The 22,199-nt window shown below is 38.2% G+C and overlaps 1 protein-coding gene across 1 annotated transcript in view; it reads left to right on the top strand.

Moving 5' to 3' along the window:
• The window catches only part of CTDP1 (CTD phosphatase subunit 1), a 102,150-nt gene that overhangs the window by 5,323 nt on the left and 74,628 nt on the right, over nt 1-22,199 (top strand). The window contains exons 2-5 of the mRNA XM_054985603.1: nt 9,038-9,121; nt 10,162-10,255; nt 11,242-11,370; nt 17,137-17,287. Coding sequence (XP_054841578.1) covers nt 9,038-9,121; nt 10,162-10,255; nt 11,242-11,370; nt 17,137-17,287 — 458 coding nt within the window. The remainder of the gene's footprint in view (nt 1-9,037; nt 9,122-10,161; nt 10,256-11,241; nt 11,371-17,136; nt 17,288-22,199) is intronic.

Below are 22,199 nucleotides of genomic sequence, written 5' to 3'. Positions count from 1 at the left end.
CTTCTCTACAGGGCTATTAACGGGTATAGAGTGTTTTGTTAGCCTGGTGTTTTTCAGAATTGGAAACCATGCTCTGTTCATTCTTAAGGTTTCTTCTTTCCTGTTGAAGTTTTGCTTATGCTTGTGGATTTCAATGGTTTCCCTGTGCAGTCTGACAAAGTAGTTGGAAGTGTTGTCCAGTATTTTGGTGTCCTGGAATAAGATACTGTGCCCTGTTTGAGTTAGGCTATGTTCAGCCACTGCTGATTTTTCAGGTTGTCCAAGTCTGCAGTGTCTTTCATGTTCTTTTATTCTTGTCTGGATGCTACGCTTTGTGGTCCCGATGTAAACTTGTCCACAGCTGCAGGGTATCCGGTATACTCCTGCAGAGGTGAGGGGGTCTCTACTGTCTTTTGCTGATCGGAGCATCTGTTGTATTTTTCGGGTGGGTCTGAATACTGCTTGAAGGTTATGCTTTTTCTTAAGCTTTCCCATCTGATCAGTAATTCCTTTGATATATGGCAAAAACACTTTTCCTGTAGGAGACTGTTTTTCCTTGGTTGTTTTTTTTTTTATAAAAATTTTTATTGGATTAGACACATATAAAATTTATTACAATCACATTCCCTTAAATTTTCCAATTCTAACCCCCTCCCTTTCCCCCCCCTTTTGTTGACTTCCAACAGTTTTCCAACCCCTTGTCTATTCTCCCTCTACTCATTTCAAACTTATTGTACTTATTATAATATACTTTCAAACTCTTCTAAGCTTTTCTATAGTAACATAGTGCTATCTCTAATTTCCTTCCCAAATGGGTAAAAGTATGACAATCTTAACTTACCTTTTCCAATAATAGTAATAATAATCATTTTGGTATTCTGTACTCTATCTTACTCTTTCTAAGTACTTCAGAATGGGACAAAAATTTGTCCCTCTTTATGCATAACTTCACATACTTCTATAAACATTGCATACATTTATTATAAATCAATCAACTTGACTTATACTCTATGTGTTACTTTTTACTTTCTTTTACATGTCTTGTCCTTTTTGATTAACTAATTTCTCCATTGTAAAACTACACAACAAACAATTCATGTACACATTCAACAAAGGTCTGTCAATTAGACCTATATTATGTATGCTAATGTATATTAATTCTCCATTGTACAGTTATCTGCTTACTTAAAAAAAATTAATTAAATTCTATCCTTATAATCCTTATAATAGTAACACTATTGATACCCAACTATTCATACTAATCAAATAAAATAATTGCTTAGAGTTTTTTCCACTTTACTCTCTCCCCCCGGTATAGTCACTCCCCTCTCCTTTTGTTATATTTCAGTAATTATCAAACTGCCACAGTCCTCCCACCTCCCATTTTTTCACCAGATATCGTTTCAGCCTCTCCCAGTCCGTGTTAAACTGTCCCGGGTCAAGGTCTCTCAATTTTCTTGTCATTTTATCCATCTCCGCCATGTACAGCAATTTGTAAATCCAGTCCTCAATAGTTGGCACTTCTTGTACTTTCCATTTCTGCGCATATAAGAGTCTAGCTGCTGCTGTCATGTAAAATAGCAATGTCCTGTGTTGTGCTGGAATATCTTCCATTCCCAAGTTCAGTAGCAGGAGTTCTGGGTTCTTATTAACTTGAAATTGTAAAATCTCACTCATTACTCTTATTATTGCCCCCCAGTACTGCCTAGCTACCTCACAAGTCCACCACATGTGATACAGAGATCCCTCATGCTTTTTACATTTCCAGCATTTATTAGATGTATTCGAGTTCCCTAGCGCAATTTTCTTTGGTGTCAAATACCAACGATAAATCATTTTGTAGAGATTCTCTTTAATACTGGTACATGTCGTAATCTTCAGTGTATTTTTCCACAAATATTCCCACGCCTCCATTGTTATTTCTTTATTAAAATTTATAGCCCACTTCACCATTTGCACTTTAACTACTTCATCTTCTGTATACCATTTTAACAGTACTTTGTATATCTTAGAGATTTCCTTTTTTTCTTCTTGTAGAATTGCTTTCTCTAAATCTGAGTTCTCCATTCTTATCCCTCCCTTCGCACAATCCGAATAGTAAAGATCTCTAACTTGTCTATATTGAAACCAGTCATAATTTGGAGACAACTCTTGTTGCGTCCTTATTCTTATTTTAGCAAGTTCTATTCGCGTTATCTCCTTGTACGTTAAGCACTGTTGTTCATTATCAACCGTTCTCGGATCTATTACTTCATATGGAACCACCCAGGAGGGGATTCCTTCTTGCAGGTAGTCTTTGTACTTCTTCCAAGTTGAGAAGAGGCTTCTCCGAATATAATGGTGCAAAAACATAGAATCTGCTTTTACTTTGTCATACCATAAGTATGCATGCCATCCAAATAATTTTTTATATCCCTCTAAGGCCAGCAGTTTGCGATTTTTCAGCTTCATCCAATCTTTCAACCATAGCAAACAAATTGCATCGTAATAAAGTCTCAAATTGGGCAATTGCATTCCACCTCTTTCCTTTGCATCCTGTAATACTTTCATTTTCACTCGAGGCTTCCTGCCTACCCACACAAACTCCAATATTTTCCTCTGCCATTTGTCAAAATGCTTAGAGTCCCTAATGATTGGTATTGTCTGTAACAGAAACATCACTCTTGGCAACACATTCATCTTAACTACTGCAATTCTTCCCAACCATGACAAGTTCAGTCTATTCCATTTAATCCTGCTCTATTTGAGTCCATAATTTCTCATAATTATTCTTGAATAGATCTATATTTTTTGCAGTCAGTTCAACTCCCAGATATTTCACCTTATTTGTTACTTCACAATCTATTAGTTCCATCAATTGCTGCTGTTTTAGCTTAGTCATATTTTTGCATAATATCTTTGATTTCTTTTTGTTTACATAAAAACCTGCTAAGTCTCCAAATTCTTTAATTTTTTCTATTACCTTAGGCATGTTTTCAATTGGATCTTCCACAATTAACATTATATCATCTGCAAATGCTCTGACCTTGTAGGAAAAGTCTTTTATCTTTATTCCACGGATTGCATTGTCTTCTCGAATCTGTATCATTAAAATTTCCAAAACCAAAATAAACAACAGTGGAGACAACGGGCAACCTTGTCTAGTACCTTTGCCAATAGTCAGTTTTTTAGTCAACTCGTCATTCACCACAATTGCTGCACTCTGGTCTCTGTAAATTTCTTTCACTGCTCTTATGAATCTTTCTCCCATTTGTAGCTGTTCCATAGTGGCAAACATAAAGTCCCAGTTCAAATTGTCAAATGCTTTTTCAGCATCTACAAAGAAGAAACCAACCTCCTTATCACAACGCCTATCATAGTATTCAATAGCATTTATAACTGTCCTTCGGTTGTCTCTGATTTGTCTGTTTGGTAAAAAACCTGCTTGTTCTTCCCCAATAACTTCGGAAAGCCATCCCTTTAGTCTCTCTGCCAAGACCTTCGCAAAGATCTTGTAATCATTGTTAAGTAAGGAAATAGGTCTATAGTTTTTAACATTAGTCAAGTCCTGTCCTTCTTTAGGGATCAATGATATATTAGCTTCACTCCAGGTATCTGGAATTCTTTGATCTCTCAAAACACCATTGATCACTTCTTTTAGAAATGATGCCAGCTCATTGACCATTACCTTGTAAAATTTAGCTGTAAGTCCGTCAGGTCCTGGCGCCTTCCCCAAATTTGTCGACTGTATTGCTTTCCTTATCTCTTCCTCTGTTACTTCACTGTTCAATTTAGCTCTCCAATCGTCCGAAATTACTGGAAGCTTAATTTTCCCCAAATATGTCGCTATTGAATCTTTATTCACTTCTTTTTTGTCATACAATTTAGCATAAAATTTATAGAAAGCTCTACTTATAGCAGTCTGTTCCAGATGCACTTTATTGTCCTCACATATTTTATTAATTGTCTTTTTCTCCTTTCTCTTCTTCAATTGCCATGCCAGGTATTTCCCAGGTTTATTTGCACCTTCAAACAACTTTTGATTCATTCTTTTAAGATTCCATTCCAATTCTTTATTATTCATTGCCGTCAGCTGCTCTTGAAGGATTTTAATATCTTGATAGATTTTCTTTTTCCCTGGTCTTTTCTTTAATTGTATTTCTTTTGCTTTTATTTTTTCCATAATCTCCTGTCTCTTCTCCTCTCTTTTCTTTCGAGCTCTTCCATTTAATTCCATTAGTATGCCTCTGATTACTGCTTTATATGTATCCCATACCTTGTTGGTTGGTACTTCTCGATTCATGTTATACTGTATGAAGAATTTAGTTTCCTTTCTCAACATCTCCATATTTTCTCCTTCTTGTAACAAGTCCTCATTTATTCTCCATCCTTTCCTCTTAATTCTTTCTCCAAACTTCCACATTACTGGGTTATGATCTGAGCCTACCATGGGCATTATTTCTACATCCTTAGTCCAAAGCACTAAGTCCTTTGAGGCCCAGATCATATCGATTCGTGATAGGGTAGAATGCCTTGCGGAGAAAAATGTATGTCTACCTGTGGGATTCTGCATTCTCCACACATCTTCCAGAGTTTCCTGTTGCATTAATGCAAAAAAAGTCTTTGGTAATAGTCCTCTTTTCTTTTGTGCAGTTACTGATTTTTTATCTTGTTCTAAATTTGTAACTCCATTGAAGTCTCCTGCAAGGATTATCTGATCATAAGAGAGTTCATCTAAATGCTTCCTTAAATCCTCAAAGAAGCTCTCTTTTGCTCCATTTGGTGCATAAATTCCAATCACCAACACTTTCTTTAAATTCCATGTACATTCCACTGCTATAAATCTGGCTTCCGCATCTCTAATCATTAGCTTTGGCTGTAGCTCCTCTCTTATGTATAATACCACTCCCCTTTTTTTTCTTTTTTGAGGCCGCTACAAACTCATTGCCCAACTTGCCCAATTTAAGATATTTTACATCCTGATTTCTAATATGGGTCTCTTGCAAGCACACAATATCACATTTTTGTTTTAATAGCCAGTGGAAAATACTTTTTCTCTTATTAGGTGAATTAAGTCCATTTACATTCCAAGATAGTACTTTACACTCCATATTCATAGCCTTGTTGTTGGTAAGTCTTTTTCATTGTCTCTCATAAACTTTTCCATCTCAAATTCAGATCTGATGCGCTTTTTCACTCCTCCGAATTCGAAGGATATCCCCTCCGGTAATTCCCATCTGTATCTTACTTTCATGTCCTTCAAATTCTGAACTAAGACTTTGTATTTTTTCCGATCAAGCAGCACCGATCTGGGTAACTCTTTCATGATGATAACCGTCTTGCCATCAACTATCAATGGATCTTGAAACTGCTTACTCACTATCATTTCTCTTGAATTCCTTGTCGTAAATTGCACAATCACATCCCTTGGTAGTTTCCTCTGGGTCGCCAATCTGGAATTTATTCGATACACCACATCAAGGATAGCCACAACCTCCTCCTCCTCCTTTCCCAGGTATTCAGCTAACACCTCTGTAACCTGTTCTTGTGCTGTCTTTCCATCTATTTCCGGCAAACCTCGAAACCTCAGCTGCTTCTCCATGTACTTACTCTCCGCCACTGCCATCCTTCCCCTCATTGCTCTCATATCCGTTCGTTGCGTCTCTGTAAGATTCTCCACCACCTTCTCGACTACATTGACTTTTTGCTGCGCTGCTTGCAAGTCATTTTGTATTGTTTCCATTCCCTTCTTTACTTCTGCCAATTCATTTTTTACTGTCTCTTTAACATCTTTGACTTCCCTCACCAACTCCTGTTTTGTCTCCTTCAATTCCTTTAACATTTCCAGAAATTTTTTATCCAGGTTCTCAATAGCCGTTTGCCACTCTTTTTTCGACATCGTGGGGATTGATTTACCTCGCTCCCACGAGTCTGCACGTTTCCTTAGCTCCGTGGCGTTTAAATTTATGTCCCTCTAAATTAATTTGATTGTCCCGATTCTTAAAAAAAGCAAAGGATGTTTCAAGAAGTCCAAAATGTCGGGCGTCTTTTCTCTATGGTTTTTCTGTAGTCTTTTTGCAATCCAAGATGTCCTACTTCCTCTCCTGTTGAAGTCAAAGTCCTTCCCTTTTCAAAAATGGCGATTCCCTTCTTCCTGTCTCCAATAAGGGTCGTCTCCAGCAGCTCTATCACTGTGACGCACTTCCTGTTTCCCGTCTCTCCACTGCAGCTCTCGCGATGATAGAAATTTTCTCACAGCCTGCTATCACTCTCTGACCACAGGTATGAAAAACAATTGTCCAGTTTCTTTAATAGCTTCATTTAACTTAGTCCTTTTTCTAAACTATTTCTTGCCGAGTCTTCCCCTCATTATATTCCGTCTGTTGCAGTTTAAAGTTTCACTTTAAAAGTTCGTTACTTTAAGCAATCCATCCCAATTCGAGAGATAGTGATCTTTACCTTTTCAAGCGTCTTTCTGGGTTGTAATCACTGCTTCGATCTCAATTTCTTTTCCACCTACTTTTCCTCTGTTGAAGCTTGGGCATGTAGGTCTTATGCCAGCCGCACTGGCCCCGGTTCTGCCGCAGAGATTTTAGCCGACCTGTCTTAGGGTGGGACCTCAAGGGACGAGAGAGAATCCTTAGCGCAGAACCCCCCCTCGCCCGAGATCGACGCGCCCTGAGGTCTTTGAGCGTTCTTTACCAGTTCTCCGCCTGAGAGCAGGTGGCCGGGGGCTATTTGTGCCCCTCTGGCCGCTGAAACGGCAGCCCGGTCAGCTCTGCACTTAGAGCTGCGTTAGACCTCCATGGATCCCAAACCGGAAGTCCCTTTTTCCTTGGTTGTTTGATTCATCCTGGGTTTGATTGCTCTTCGGATTTCATTTCTGGAGTAGCCATTTGCCTGAAGTGCATGGTTTAGATGATTAATTTCCTCATTGAGAAAGTGCGGCTCACATATCCGTCTTGCACGATCCACTAATGTTTTCATTATGCCTCTTTTCTGTCGGGGGTGGTGATTGGAATTTTTGTGTAAGTGCCGATCAGTGTGAGTTGGTTTCCTGTAGACCTTGTGACCTAACTGAAAGTTTGCTTTGCGGATGACCAAGGTATCCAGACCTGCCAACATCTTTTCCACACTGTGACACTGAGAGATCTCTGTCTTTTGGTTGCTACACCTCTGAAGATGCCAGCCACAGCTGCTGGCGAAACGTCAGGAACTACAATGCCAAGACCACGGCAATACAGCCCGGAAAACCCACAACAACCATTGTTCTCCGGCCGTGAAAGCCTTCGACAATACAAGGTTGGCCCTGGTTAGAAATTGGATGGGAGACCTCCAAGGAAGACCAGGGTGGTAGAGGCAGGCAATGGCAAACCACCTCTGTTAGTCTGTTGCCCTGAAAACTACACTGCAGGTTGCCATAAGTCAGCTATGACTTGACGCATTCTGCACCATCAGTGGGCAATAATTGCATCAGTCAGGAGTGGTGTTGGTGGGTTATTAAACAGTACGTGAACTTTGATATCATGTGTGTCTGGAGCTTTGTATGTAATCAAAGAGGCTAGTAAACTGTCAATCTGAATTTTAAAAATCCTGAGTGGAAATTGGATGAACAAATTGGATTGTTTCAGTTAATGCTGTGCTAGTGGTATGCAGTAAAGTTTGAGTTGGTCTGCTTAATTTCAGTCCTTTTCCATCATGCACTATTGTATTCAGTAACATACAACTATTCATAGGGCTTTTGTCTTGGTCTACATGGCAAATGTTTCCAATGTGTGCTTGTTCAATATGTTAACAAACTCCCATGTGCTGCCATATTCATACTTAGCGCAAATGTCATGCCAGATGTTAACTATAGTTTTGGGATTGAGAACAAATTCAGGATTATCCCCCTTCCTCCCCCTCTCTCTCACACACACATAATTTAGACATGTGACTTCAAATTGCCCTTAAGCAAAGTTGGGTATTATGTTTGCATGGATTCATGGTTTTGTTAAATCTAACATGTGTGCACTACTAGTTCTAGTTCACAATACTGGATTAAATACCATAAGTATCATAAATTAATGGCATAAATAAAGGTCTTGTCTTCCAAAGTTCCTTTGTGCAACTTTTCATAATACTGAAAACAAATGTACCATGTAAACTTGAATCTGTTTTGGTTAAAAATAACCATAACCACTACACTCAGGCCTTCCATGTCCGTGAAGTGCCTAATAATTATATATAAATTAAAATACAATATAATAAAGCTACACATACCCCATGTAAAAATTGTTTAAAGCCTTTTTCAGGATTGGTATGATAGCCCCAGAGAGTGATTGGACTGCAGTGTTTTGTGCCAGCTGAAGCTTCTGTATCATTTTTAAGGGCGTTGTGGCTAAATCATGTCTGCTGAGGAAAGCCCGCCAGCTACCTTTCCAAATTAACATGGGCAAAGGCATTTCATGTCACGTTGTCACTCACTAATGCTTTATTTCAGCAATGTTTTCATCTCTTGTGTTCAGATTTATGTTTGTTTTCAAATTTCTGCAACCCATACCCCTATTGTATTTGTTCATTTAATGTTCTAGCTGTTGTTCATATTGACTTGTCCTGTGTAATCCACCTTGGGTCTCAGTGAGAAAGACAGACTATAAATAATATTATTACTATTATTGATGATGATGATGTCCAGCTGGGAATCTAAAAGTGCTTCCAAGCTGTGAACCTGCTCCTTTAAAGAGGGGGTGACCCCATCGAAAAAAAAGCCTGTCCTTGTATTTTTTCCATCAGTTCCCTGGTGAAGAAGGGAGGGTTCACTTTGACCACAAAAAGGGAATGCTGTGGATCATAGGACCTGCAAAGACTAAATGTATATTAGATTTAGATATGAACTTGATACTGAGAACACTCTCAGTCTCAGAACACTTAGGTTCCAAATAAGGCTGTAGTGAGGAGGAGAATTAAGTGACAGAGAGTGAAAAAGCTAGCAGCATCTGTTTGTTGGAGAAGTGGATAGACTGTAGTTTGCCCATGCTATGTCAGTGGTGCATTGCAATCAATTTTGCCATAAATCAAGTTTTAATTTTCTTTTCAGAGGCATTCTGGTGAGGTTGGAAGGATGCAGCCATCCTGTTGTTATGAAAGGATTGTGTGCAGAATGTGGACAGGATTTAACACAGTAAGTATCACTGTGAGGGGTTAAGTTTCTACTGCTTGTGCTTAGGTAAACCTGAGAATTGGAAGCATAGTGAAATTTGAATCAAGACCAATCATATCCATTTCTTAGCTAGTGTGGACCAGTGTGGTATAGTGGTTAGTGACAGGCTAGTACTAGAGGATCTCAGTCTAAATCTTTACATAGTCGTCATGATACTCATGGGATGACACCGGGGCTGTCTCTCTGTCTAAGCTATTTCACAGTCCTGTAGAAAGGACAAAATGGAGAAGTGGGGGAGGACATCTACACTGCCCTGACCTCTTTGGAGAAAGAATAGTATAAAATATAATGAAATAAAAATATTAATAGAAATTTAGGCATAAGGGGTCAGGATGGAACATGTTGCAAAACAAAAACATGCAACAATTTGAGAATAGACAGCGGACATTTTGACATGTCATGAAATGCTTGAAGAAGGCAAAAAATCTGGCAAATGTAAATTCACATATATTGGCCATACCAAGTTACTGGGGTGAGAAACAAAAATATAAAATATGAACCCACCTGGTTGATGTAGTGCTTGTTTTTTTATGCGTGATATGAAAAGTATCCACATTTGGCAAAGTACAAGCATGATATCGTATATAGCACTGATGTGCGCTAATTTAAAAGGCAGGATTTTATAAGAGTAAATGCAGAAACAAACCTTGTTTGCAGCTTCCTGCATTTATTGTGGAGATTCAAGACATTCAAACAGTTGTCATTCACAACTGATGATGCTGTACATGAATTTTCAAGTTTAATTTTGAACATTTTTTGGCAAATAGTGAAATGTACATTAGTTTTAAGAGTGCAATCTGTGCAGTCATTCAGTTCTCAGTTTTGAATATTTTTATGCCTGTACCTAAGGAACTAAATATGTACACTTACCTTTTGTTATAATACAGTTATTCCATGTGAAACTTCATGCCACTATACATTAGTTTTCCCTGTTAGCTTACTGGGACTGTTACTACTGAAATGTGTCTAACATTTTTTTCTTATATTTCCTCTGTTTTTAGATTACGAAGCAAGAATGGTAAACAGAATATGCCAGTATCCACAGCAACTGTATCAATGGTTCATAGTGTCCCAGAACTGATGGTTAGCTCTGAGGCAAGTACTCTCCCACTCTTTTTTCCGATTTTTGAATATTCAGCAGATTTCATTAAAGAAATCACTTCACTATGCACACACATGCTTTAACCAAGTTTCAAGTAGCCCACTATTTTAACTGCATAGATTCTCAGTGTGCATATGTTTTTGATGAGGTTTGTTAACATATCTTTTGTAGTTAAAACTGTTCAGTTTCTTTCAAACTGATGTTGGCTCAAAAAGAATTCTGTGACAGTGCTGTCCGGTTCAAGTGGCTTTTCTTTTATGTTATTATCGATAGGCTAAATAGAACAGTAGATACATTGTTAAACTGAATTACAGCAAAGCAAGTAGAACAAGGATCCAGCATCTTAAGCCACTTTATTTGCTGTAATGATGGTAACAGAAGACAGAAGTATTGTATTATTCCTGTTGAAAACGGCCTGCCATTTGAGTTAAAACGAGGGGGGGGGGAGACTCAAATTGCAAAATCATTCCTTCTGTATAACTAAAATGTTACAGCTAGGATGACTAGCCAGTATATTGGTGTAGGTGGAAAAACAGGGGCTATGACAAGTGTTTTACCCTTTCTCTTCTGAAGATTGCATGTTCTGAAGATGTAGTCATGTAAAAAGACCTTTTACTGTCCATTTGCATGTGGTATCTGCCACATAGAAGAGACAGAAGTAAAGCACATTCTGAAATTACACAGAATATTCATGCTAATGTTGTAGCTATGGTATACATAAAATTATTTGACTTTAGGAGTTTTAAGTATGAGAGTCCTAAAATATAGTTCCCATTGTCTCTAGAGTGTCTCAGGGGTTCCTCAGTATCTCTGGAAGAAGCTATTTAAAGCTTAATTCTAGTAACCTCTGCCCTTCAATGTATACTTTTTTACCTTAAGTTAGTGTCCATGTTTCTGGTTTGTTCATTTTCCATACTAAATTTTTATTTTGGGTGTTCTCCAAGCACGTTTATTAACATGTCAATCTCTTTATTTGTAGCAAGCAGAACAGTTAGGAAGAGAAGACCAGGAGCGTCTGCGCCGAAACCGAAAACTAGTGCTAATGGTAGACTTGGACCAGACATTAATTCATACCACAGAACAGCACTGCCAACAGATGTCTAACAAAGTAAAGCAACATTTTTGGGTTTTCAAAAATTATTATTGGATCAGATTTTAATGAGCTTAGTACTATTTAAAATAGCAAATATGCCTTACCCTTGTATGATTTTATTATTTTTGACTCAAGTTCCATTACAAACTATTAAAACACCAGTAAAATAAATTATAAAACTACATAACATCAAATAACCAAGATTAAGAGAGAGAGAGAGAGAGTGCCCGTGTGATGTAGTGGCTAGAGTGATAGACTAGTATCTGGTTGACCTAGGTTTGATTCCCTACTCTGCCATGTTTTTTTTTTTTTTATTATTATTTTTTCAATATCTAACATACAACTACTACATACATACATACCCTACAAAACAGTAACTACAAAAGACTACAATAACACAAGGGATAGGAAAGAGGAAAGAAAAAAGAGAGAGGGAGGGAGGGGTGGAAAAAAGGGGAAGGTACCCTACAAACACTAAACACTAAACACTACATTTCTGTTTTCCCTTCATACTGCCATTATTCAAAAGTTAAAGCTTTATATTATATTGATGGAGTGGTTGACCTTACTAAATGCAAATTACAATTTAATTTCAAGTTAAATTTTTCTTCCCCTCCTGGGTCCCGGACGGAGTTCTCTCTGCGCAACTGCAGCCGCATTGCTCGTTTCCTCCCCCTCCCCCTCAGACTTCTCCTTTTCGTCTTGCTTGGTGCACTGGAATTCTGGGTTCCTGTCCTCAAAATCCCTTAGTTGATCTTCTGATAATATCTTAAAGGCTTGATCTTTATGGGTGAACCAGATTCCTTCCGGAAATAACCATTTGTACTTTATTCCACGTTCTCTCAGAAGAGCTGCGAACTTTTTATACTTAAAACGTCTTTTCCGGACTAGAAATGGGACGTCTTTCAATATCTTAATTTTGTTGCCCAAGAAGTCCAAATCCGCATTGTATGAATTGTATAGGATAGTGTCCCGGATCCTCTTAGATGAAAAATCGATGATGATCTCGCGCGGCAACTGACGCTTCATTGCATACTTTGAAGTAGCCCGACGGGCTTCCAAAATGGCGCTTTTAACTTCTTCTTTAGTTGCCCTCGCGGGTGTCGCCAATAGTTCCGAGACAAGACCCCGTAAGTCCTCGTTTTCCTCCTCTTTCACATTCTGGAGGCGCAAAATTGTCTGTGTTCGTTCCACTTGTAGCCCGATCAACTGATTCTCCACCAGTTTAAGCTCTTTATTCGTAGCCTTCACGAGTGACGCACTTTCCCGAGCAGACTTCTCTGCCCCCCCCGCTGCTTCCTTGATGGTTTTCACTTCGCTCTCAATTAAGCCGACCCTTTGATCTGTTTCATTCAGCTTGTCAACAAAGGGTTTTATAGCTTCACCAACCGCCCTCCGTACAATTTCCTCCAACGATTCTCCCTTTAAGGCAGCCGAAACTGACTTGCCAAGGGCAGGACTTTGTTTCTTTGTTGCCATTTTGGGGGGGGGGGCGCGCCAACCAAATTTTGAGACTCAGCAAAGGGGAAGAGTGAGCCCTCTTGGCTTCAGATCTCACCTCTCCTTCACGTACGCTTGTAATAACAGAAGGAATTCGCTTACTTGTAGGCTCTCGCCTAATTCTGCTCTTTGCCGTTTCTCATGGCCCGGCAGCACTCGAGGCGCCGCGCACGTCCGCCGGCCTCCGTAGGGACAAACGGGCAATTAACCCCCCGCATTGATTCCAGGGGGCTCTTCCCGCAGCGTCCCAGACCCAGCCTCCCTCACTGGGAGTTTTGGGGGCTAATCTTCGCAGATCAGCCGCCCGGACAGGGTGCTCGGCCGCTTCCTCTCGAGCCAGCGAAGAGGAGCGTCCGACATGGCGGAGAAAACGAAACCGAATCGATTCCCTACTCTGCCATGGAAGGTCACCAGGTGACCTTGGGCAAGTCGCACACACTTAGTCAGAACATTCCATTGCTGATTAAAGAGTAGCAGTTCTGAAGCAGAGAAACTTCAAAGAAAAATTATTAATCTGAAATTGCTGACATTGAGTTAATTTGCAAATTTGGAATAATGGATCTCCAAGGTTGAATTGGGACACAGTTTTTTTAAAAAGAATTTTATTTAAAGAAAAGAAAATAAAGTAAGTGCATAGTATAAAAGTTATGCAGATTCTAAATTAGACATTAAATTAAAAGTTATACAATCTTATACAACCAATAAGCATATAAACAGTACAGTTATAATAGTTTCAGGAGTAAAGCAAACAATACATATTTGTTTTCCATAAGCCTAAATACTTCACATTTCTCCTTCTCTCTCCTTCCCTCTCTCCCTCTAAGCTTCTATATCAATTAGTTTAGCCTAAGTAATCAAAGAAATCCTTCCATTTTTTTCATGGTCTATTTTGTAAGTAGGTAGTCCATTTGACCATTGAAGCTTATTCGTGAATCTTGTCTCTCCACTCTGGGAGAACAGAACAAGCATCATTTTTCCATTTTCCTGCAAATAGTACTCTTGCTGCTGTTACCATATAACAGAAGAGATCTCCTTGTTCGTTTTTTATGTTCGTTGGTAAAATATTTAAGAGCATACTTTTCGGATTTAATTCAAATCTGAGTTTGAGGATCACTATGATAAGAGCACATAGAGTATGCTCACCGATATATTTGGGTTTAACATTGCCACAATCCCTTCCAGCTTATTTTAATTTCTTGACAGTTCCACATTAGCGACGATTATTTATGTTAACCAGATTGAATGCCATTCATTCCATCAGGAGAGTTGCTGGGACGCTTAAATAAGGTTCCCTATTCTGAGCGACTCTGCCAATGTGGCTCTGGCCAGATAGACGCTCTTCAACACTGTCTGTTTGAATGTAATATTCTAAACGTGGCAAGAGACAGATGGATTAAGCCCTATATCCAAGACTCAGGAAGTATAGAGGACAATTTGAGGCTCCTTTTAGCAGGGGTGGATTTTAATACCACTTTAGCAGTAGCCAAGTTCCTCTCCCAATCGGTTAAGGAAAAGAACTTATTAAATTTTTAATATTATACAAATTATATATTAAAAGACTTTTTCCTATTTTAACTCTAATTCTAGACTTTTTTCCTATTTTAACTCAGAGCCGAATAGGTTGTATGAGCAGTATCATTAAAGTAAGTAAAGAGGATCTTTTGCATCTCTTCATGTGTTTTTATCCAGTATTTTCATGATTCCTTATAAGTCCACTACATAGGGTAAAATGTTGCATCCATATTCTGACATTTCCAACAATGTCCACTGTAACACTTAACTAATCCTTGCTATATTTTGGGAGTAATGTACCATCTAAAGAACATTTTATTCCAGTTTTCTCTCAGTAACTGGCAGCCTGTAAATTTTATTTCCTTAGTCCATAAGTTTTCCTGCAAGTCTATCGGAATAGTTTCCGCAAAATTTTGCATCCATTTTATCATACAAGTTTTGACTTGCTCCATTTCTGTATGGTATTGCAGTAGTATTTTATAAATCTTCCTCCAAAGATGCAACAAGTCTCCAGATATTAATAGTTCGTATTGTGATTTTGCTCTCAGCCTGCTGCCTTCTTTGAGAGTTTGATCCTTAAATCTTGATACTATTTGATGATAAGTCAGCCAAGCAATGTTAGAATGGTTAGAACCCAAACAGGTTTCTCCATTCCTGTTAGCCTTAATTCTGGACTATTCGTTGTCACTGCAAAAGGAGGGGCTTATCTTCCTCCTCCCTTAAGGTTCACTTAGCAGCAGTATCAGCCTTTCACAATTGGATAGATGGCAAGACTGTCTTTTCACACCACATCTCTAAACAGTTTCTGAAAGGCATACACAATATCTTTCTCCCACGGATGCTCCTGGTTCCCCAGTGGAGTTTAACTTTGGTTCTTTCACGACTCATGCTGTTCCCATTCAGACTCATGGCTTCTTGTCCCTGTCTTTATTATCCTGGAAAATAAAGCCCTCCTAGTAGCTGTCACCTCAGCAAGGCGAGTGGGGGAACTTACAGCTCTACATGTCGAGCCTGGTTCACTCAGTTCTTCCCTGAGAAGGTTGTTTTACATACCAGCCTAGAATTCCTTCCGAAGCTGACATCTGTGTTTCATTTACAAAAAGGGTTACGATGGCTGTCTTTTTTCCAAATCCATTATCTGATTCAGAACGTACTCTGCACAAATTGGATATTAAGAGAACTTTACTGTACAATTTACACAGAACAAAAGGTTTCAGCAAATCGAAAGCTCTTTTTGTCTGTTATTTTGGCCACTGCAAGGGCCTCGCTGCAAAATAGCTACAAAACAGCTAATGTTTCCTGCCCAGTGACAATTAAAGCACACCCCACCAGGATGCAGGCTTCATCGATTGCATTCCTCCAAGGTGTACCTCTGCAGGGCATCTGTTAAGCTGCCACATGGTCTTCAATTGATACCTTCATGAAACATTATGGTGTTGATATCAATTTGAGAAAAGAGTCAGCAGTTGGAACAGTGGTGCTGCATTCTCTGACTGATACACTCACACACCTCTCGATTGCTGAGTAGCTCTCTAATACTCCCAGTGTGAGACTGTGCAGAAGAACGATGACGAAAACAGGGTTGCACTTACCTGTAACTGTTTGTTGAATTTTTTCTGTGCAGGCACACATTCCTTTCCTCTTGGCCCACTGTGTCTTTACATTTTATCTCTTGACTCCAGCGGCTCAGGAGAACTGAGGGAAAAGGGGGCACTTTGTCTTACAACCTGGGTTTTTGGCAGGGAAACCTATGCACATGCAGAGTAGAGACTGAGTGCCCCCTTATAGATTTTAAGAGCTGAGAGGGGGCATTAAAGCTTTTCTCCTGCACTGTTTTCCAATTTCATTTGCTTACCTTAGCTGCAGTTTGCTCTGCTCTGTAATATACGGAGGTAGCCTGTACATGAAGGGTTAGGGTAGCATTTTGGGGTGTGCGCATGCCCTTATGGTTGAGGGAAAGGATGCAGGGAAGCTTAACCTGCCCCTTACTGCCCCACAGCTCTAATGCAGTTCTTCCCTCTCAATAGCCGTTTACCTTTAAAAAGCAATTGGGAGAGTTATTCACGGACTTCTAGTTTGCCCCTCAGCCTCACTGGATTTTGTGCTGTTGTCTGCCACAGTCTTTCAGGATAACAAAGGTTCTGGCTCTTGTGGTAGAGCATCTGCACAGGCACCAGAGCTCTCCAGGAACCTTTTTCTGGATTCCCTCCATAACAGCATTTGATATGGTGAGAAAGCATAACTGGGTGTCCTTAACATGTGGACGTCTTTGGATCACAGCTGCAGTCTGTTTTATATGTGGTTATGTGAATCTTTCCTGTTACAGCCCATGAATATTACCTGGATATCTTTGGGTCCTGGGTTTCCTGGGAGAAAGGAGGGTATATAAAATACGTTGAAGAAATGTATCTTATTTAAATATATTTTAAGTATTCTTCACTAAATTTATTTTGTTAATTGTCAAACAAGTGAAATTTCTGATAAACAGTGGCTTATTTTGAGTCATGTTGTAATACTATGTTTAAAATAAAAAACCAAATGTCAGGGCCACACAACCCCTCCTATGAAATATATGGTTTGTATTTGTAAATCTGTATGCAAATTGTTAGTGGTTACCTGTTTTATACACTTAACAATATCAGTATGTGGTTGTAAATTAAAATGTATTGTGTTGGAACACATATGTAAGCTGAGGTAAGAATGAGTCTGTGTGTTTTTAATTGGGTGAGAATTCTGTAAGACTTATGGAAACTTTTTCTTCTGTCTTAGGGAATATTTCACTTTCAGTTAGGGAGAGGAGAACCTATGTTGCATACACGGTTGCGTCCTCATTGCAAGGAGTTCCTAGAGAAGATTGCCAAGCTGTATGAATTACATGTTTTCACCTTTGGTAGCAGACTTTATGCACATACTATTGCAGGTGAGTTACACAATATGGAACTCTTCTATATCTTACCTATATTTATTTATTACATTACTCAGGCTATTTCCAAATTACTTTTCAGTTCTGTTTGCACAAAGATCAAGAAATAATTACAGAGTAATGGTCAACATTGATATATACTAATGTTCAACAGTACTGCTGTATTAAAAGATGTAGGCATTGGTAAGACATAACTAGGTATCCATCCCTTTATGAAAGATGTAGTCTCGGTATCTGTTGACTAAGGTCTGCATTGCCCTAAGGACAGGAATTAGTGGCGTAAATATAATTTCTGAAGGAGAAAATACCAATAACCTTGCTGATGCTCTGTGTCCACAATTATGTATGTTTATGTCTGTCTTACAGAGTTGGGATTCAATGTTTTCATTTTGAAAGCATTCTTATTCCAATACATGCCAGTATTTTCTGATCGCTCTTGATTTTGAATAGTTGATTGCACTCCATTCTGAGTTTTTGTAACTGGAAAAATGTGGGAACATCTAGTAGTCAGCTATTCTCATTCCCTTTCATCCTCTTGTGAGAATTGCATTTACTAAAAAACTACTACTAGCCCTACAGCAGATAGTCCTAGTTGATCTGATGAAAAGTATTTTTTTTAGCCATGCGTGTATTAGAGTGTATATTTTATAATAAGGGAAGGTAGATCAGAAAACCCATGGAGTAGGGCTGAAAACAGACAGAAGGAACTTTTCTAGACCTGGCCGCAGGCCATTGAGTGCTATGCCTGCAATTTTAACAGAATACTGACTGAGATCTTCGTGATGGGGGGGGGGGTCAATAGGTAATTTCAAGCAATATTGCCTCAAGTAGTTTCAGACAACATGGGGTGGGACTCAGACTAATCAAAATAAAAGATGGGAGGTAAAGAAATAACCAGTGAAAAGGTAGAGAAGGAGTAATGGGCAGTGAGTATGCATGGGAGGAGCAGAAAAAGGTGGGAGAGAAGGTGCTGCCAGGGCAAGTAAAAATGGAAGGGAGGGAGGCTGAGTACAGGGACAGGGTAGATGGAACAAAGAGAAAGAAGCAAGGAAATGAGAGCAGCTGTAGGGGGCCTCCAGGAGGAATGAAAAAGGAAAAATTGAGATAATGTGTGGCACTCAGAGGAGGGGAGAATGAGGGCCCTGCCCCAGTGAGGTCCCCTGCACATATTTTGTAAGAGTCTATGGAGAAGGTCTGAGATATTCTTCTCTTACTGTCAGAAGCCAGTAGAGAGAAGTGGTACCCTACAATCCCAACTGCACCCCTAGATTTGTAGATCTTCTCCTGGAGGTGCTTGAGGCTCCCCATTAAGAATCATTGCTATAGGAGAGTTGATTTTAGCCACACAATAGTAACATGCTGTAACTGCTTTAGTAGTATGCCTACACTTTGCACACTGGATGGCAGTATTATATATAGAAATGAGTCAGCGTGACTCCTTAATTTGATAGCCATAGAGACAGTTTTCTGTTAGATTCTAAAATCATTTACTTTTTATTTGTCTCTTTAATGTTAACCGTTCTGAATAAAATAATGGATTAAAGTAAAACAAAGATTAAAGTTGCATTAAAAGTGTTTTAAATGTGTATTTTTAAAAGAAAATGTTTCCCAAGCTCTTAAAAAAACCTAAAACCCAGCTGAGATTTAGAGGAGTTTTAGAAGATAGGAGTGAAGAAATTAGGGATAAGATGGTTGCAGAATTATCTAACTTCCTGGATTCAGAGAGAGATATACTGGACACAGAAATTGATTCTGTCTGTAGGATAAATTCTAGATGTGCATCAGTTGACAAAGTACCAAGAGATATCCTGATTAAATTTGTGAAGAAAGCTACTAGGGATGTTGTGTTGCTAAAGCACTCCAAAGAAAGGTTTAAAATAGAAGACAAAGAGATCGTTGTTATGAAGGAGATCCCATTGGGCATATTAAGAAAAAGAAAAGATTATGCATTTCTTACACAGATACTGAGACGGAAGAAAATTACCTTCAGGTGGGAGAACCTAGAAGGAGTGAGCTTTAGATTCCAGCAGAAGAGACACAGAATAAACACAGTGCAGAAAGCAAGAGAATTTTTGGAGAAATTTATGCCAGAATAGAAAGTCCTCAATCCAAGGGGAGAAATACAGAAGGAAGACAATGAAGGGGGCAAAGACAATTTAAGTTTGGACATTTCTAATATTTAGCTCAGTGTGAGTTGTAAGTGCTTATCATGAAATATAAATGGGCTTAATATCCCACAGAAAAGAAGATCTTTTATTTGAAAAAACAAAAATTGGACATTGTTTTTTTCTACAAGAAACACACATTACAAAAAAGGATTATAAATTCAAAAGAACCTTGGTCAAGAATTTATAGCAGCTAGTAATAAAAAGAAAAATGGTGTCGTATTGTATATAAATCAACAATTGAAACCAGAAGTAAGAATAATAAACAATCTGGGGAGGTTTGTGGGGGTGGAAATCACTCTAGATGGTGAAAAAAAATTGTTGTTAGGGGTATATGCACCAGTTGAGGAAAAAGTGAAATTTTATGGTTATTTGATGGAAAAATTATTAGATTTACAATACACCAATTGGTGGCTGATGGGTGATTGGAACGGAATGACACCATCACAAATGGATAGGAAAACAGAAAAAAGTGTGAAAGATTCACAAGGGAAGTTGCCAAAGATATGTTTTGAGTTATTTCAATATCTGGGGGTGATTGATGTGCAGAGAATGAAAAATGGCAATGTAAGAGAACTCATGTACTCTTCAGAAAGACATACATCATTTTCAAAGTTAGATATGTTTTGGATCTCAGGTAATTTGCTTGCAAAAGTAGGGAAGTTTGAGATTCTACCAAAGTCGTTTTCTGATCACAATCCAATTATGATAGTTTTAAAGAGGAAAATGGGTAGGTATAGATGGAGGCTTAACAAAGCTCTTTTGCAGAAGGAAAGTGTGATATCAGAATGTAAAATAAAATTAAAAGAATACTTTGAATTGAATTTAAATAAGGGCACAGACTTAAGTGTAATCTGGGGTGGTAGTAAGGCATACATGTGGGGTCAATTTATACAATTGAATGCCTGGCATAAGAAAGTAAGACAAGAAAAAGAACCCAGTTAGAAAAAGAAATTAAAACGAAAGAGGAGGAACTTACAAAAACACCAGGTAATAAAACATTGCTAAGTCAAATGAAAATGTTACAACAGCAGTTGTCAATATTAACGGTAAATCAGATGGAGAAAAATTTGAAATTCGTAAAATAGAGACATTTCGAACAAGCTAATAAACCGGGAAGATGGCTAGTGTACAGGCTAAGAAAAGAAAAAGAAAGAACATTAATTGTAAAACTACAAGAAAAAGTTAGAATAGTCACTGAAAATAAAGACATACAAAAAGTTGTATTTCAATATTTCTCTTCGTTATTTAAGAAACAAAGAGGTATCCCAAAGGAAACTAGAAAATTATCTGAAGAACCAAAATTTGCCACGGATATCGGAAGAACAAAGAGCTATGATGAAGAATCCGCTTACCATAAACGAAGTGGTAGATGCAATTAAAAATTTAAAAAGAGGGAAAACACCTGGTCCAGATGGACTGACAGCAATTTACTATAAGTTATTTCAAGATGAGATATTGTTACCTATCCAACCGACAATTAATGCAGTTATAAAGGAGGGGAAGATCCCAGAGACGTGGAGAGAAGCTAAATATCACTTTGATCCCAAAAGAAGGTTTAGACCCTAGTGAAGTGAAAAACTATAGGCCCATATCACTTCTAAATAATTATTACAAGTTATTTGCCACAATATTGGCCAGAAGACTGAAGTTGGTCTTACAATAATTTATTAAAGAGATTTTTACCGAAAAGACAAATAAAAGACAATATGCATTTGCAGACGACCTGGTCTTCACCCTAAAAAATCCCCTAGAGGGAATACAGGTATTAATGTATAAACTAAAGGAATTTGATGAAGTAGCAGGTTTTAAAATTAATAAAGGAAAAACAAAGATGCTAACAATGAATATGCAGGAAAATGAGAAAAGCCAGCTGATGGAAAAAATAGGATTTATAATTGAAAAAATGGTTAAATACTTAGGGGTAATACTGACAAATAAAAATACGATGTTCCAAAACAACTATGTCAGGGTATGGAATGAAATTAAAAAAGACCTAGAAAGATGGGAGAAATTACAACTATCATTGTTAGGAAGAATTTCTGTTATTAAAATTAATGTTCTGTCAAGACTGTTGTTTTTGTTTCAAACAATCCCAATTTTAAGATCCGATAAACAGAGTTGGCAAAGAGATATAATGAAGTTTATATGGCAAAGGAAAAAACCAAGTATTAAACCAAAGCTTTTACAAGATGCAAAGGAAAGAGGTGAATTGGGGCTGCCGGATCTAAAACTATATTATGCAGCTGCCTGTTTAGTTTGGTTAAAGGACTGGATAAAGTTAAAGAATAGGAGACTCCTGGAATTAGAAGGACATGACCTAAGATATGGGTGGCATGGATACCTGTGGTACGATAAGGTCAAAGTAAATGTAGATTTTTAAGAACCATATCATACGTCAAGCCCTGATACGAATTTGGAATAAATTCAAGGCAAGAATAACAATAAAACACCATTATGGCTTTCACCACACAAGGCATTATTTAGAAGAGAAATAGTATGTAAAGATAAGTGGTTAACATACTTCGATCTATGTAATTTTTCACAAGGAGAGACAAAAATGCATTTTAGAGAGGAAAGAGAAAGGCTTTGACTGTCAGTGGTTTGCGTATATGCAACTATGAGAAAGGTTTAAAAATGACCTTAAAATGTATGGTATGGAGGAAACTACTAGTACATTTGAAAAAGACTTATGTAAAAAAGATTACTTAATATCTAGAATGTATAAATTTATGCTAAAACTT

This window comes from Eublepharis macularius, chromosome 7, assembly GCF_028583425.1.
Source record: "Eublepharis macularius isolate TG4126 chromosome 7, MPM_Emac_v1.0, whole genome shotgun sequence".
NCBI classification, from domain to species: Eukaryota; Metazoa; Chordata; class Lepidosauria; order Squamata; family Eublepharidae; genus Eublepharis; species Eublepharis macularius.
This window is presented reverse-complemented; position numbering and strand designations above follow the sequence as displayed.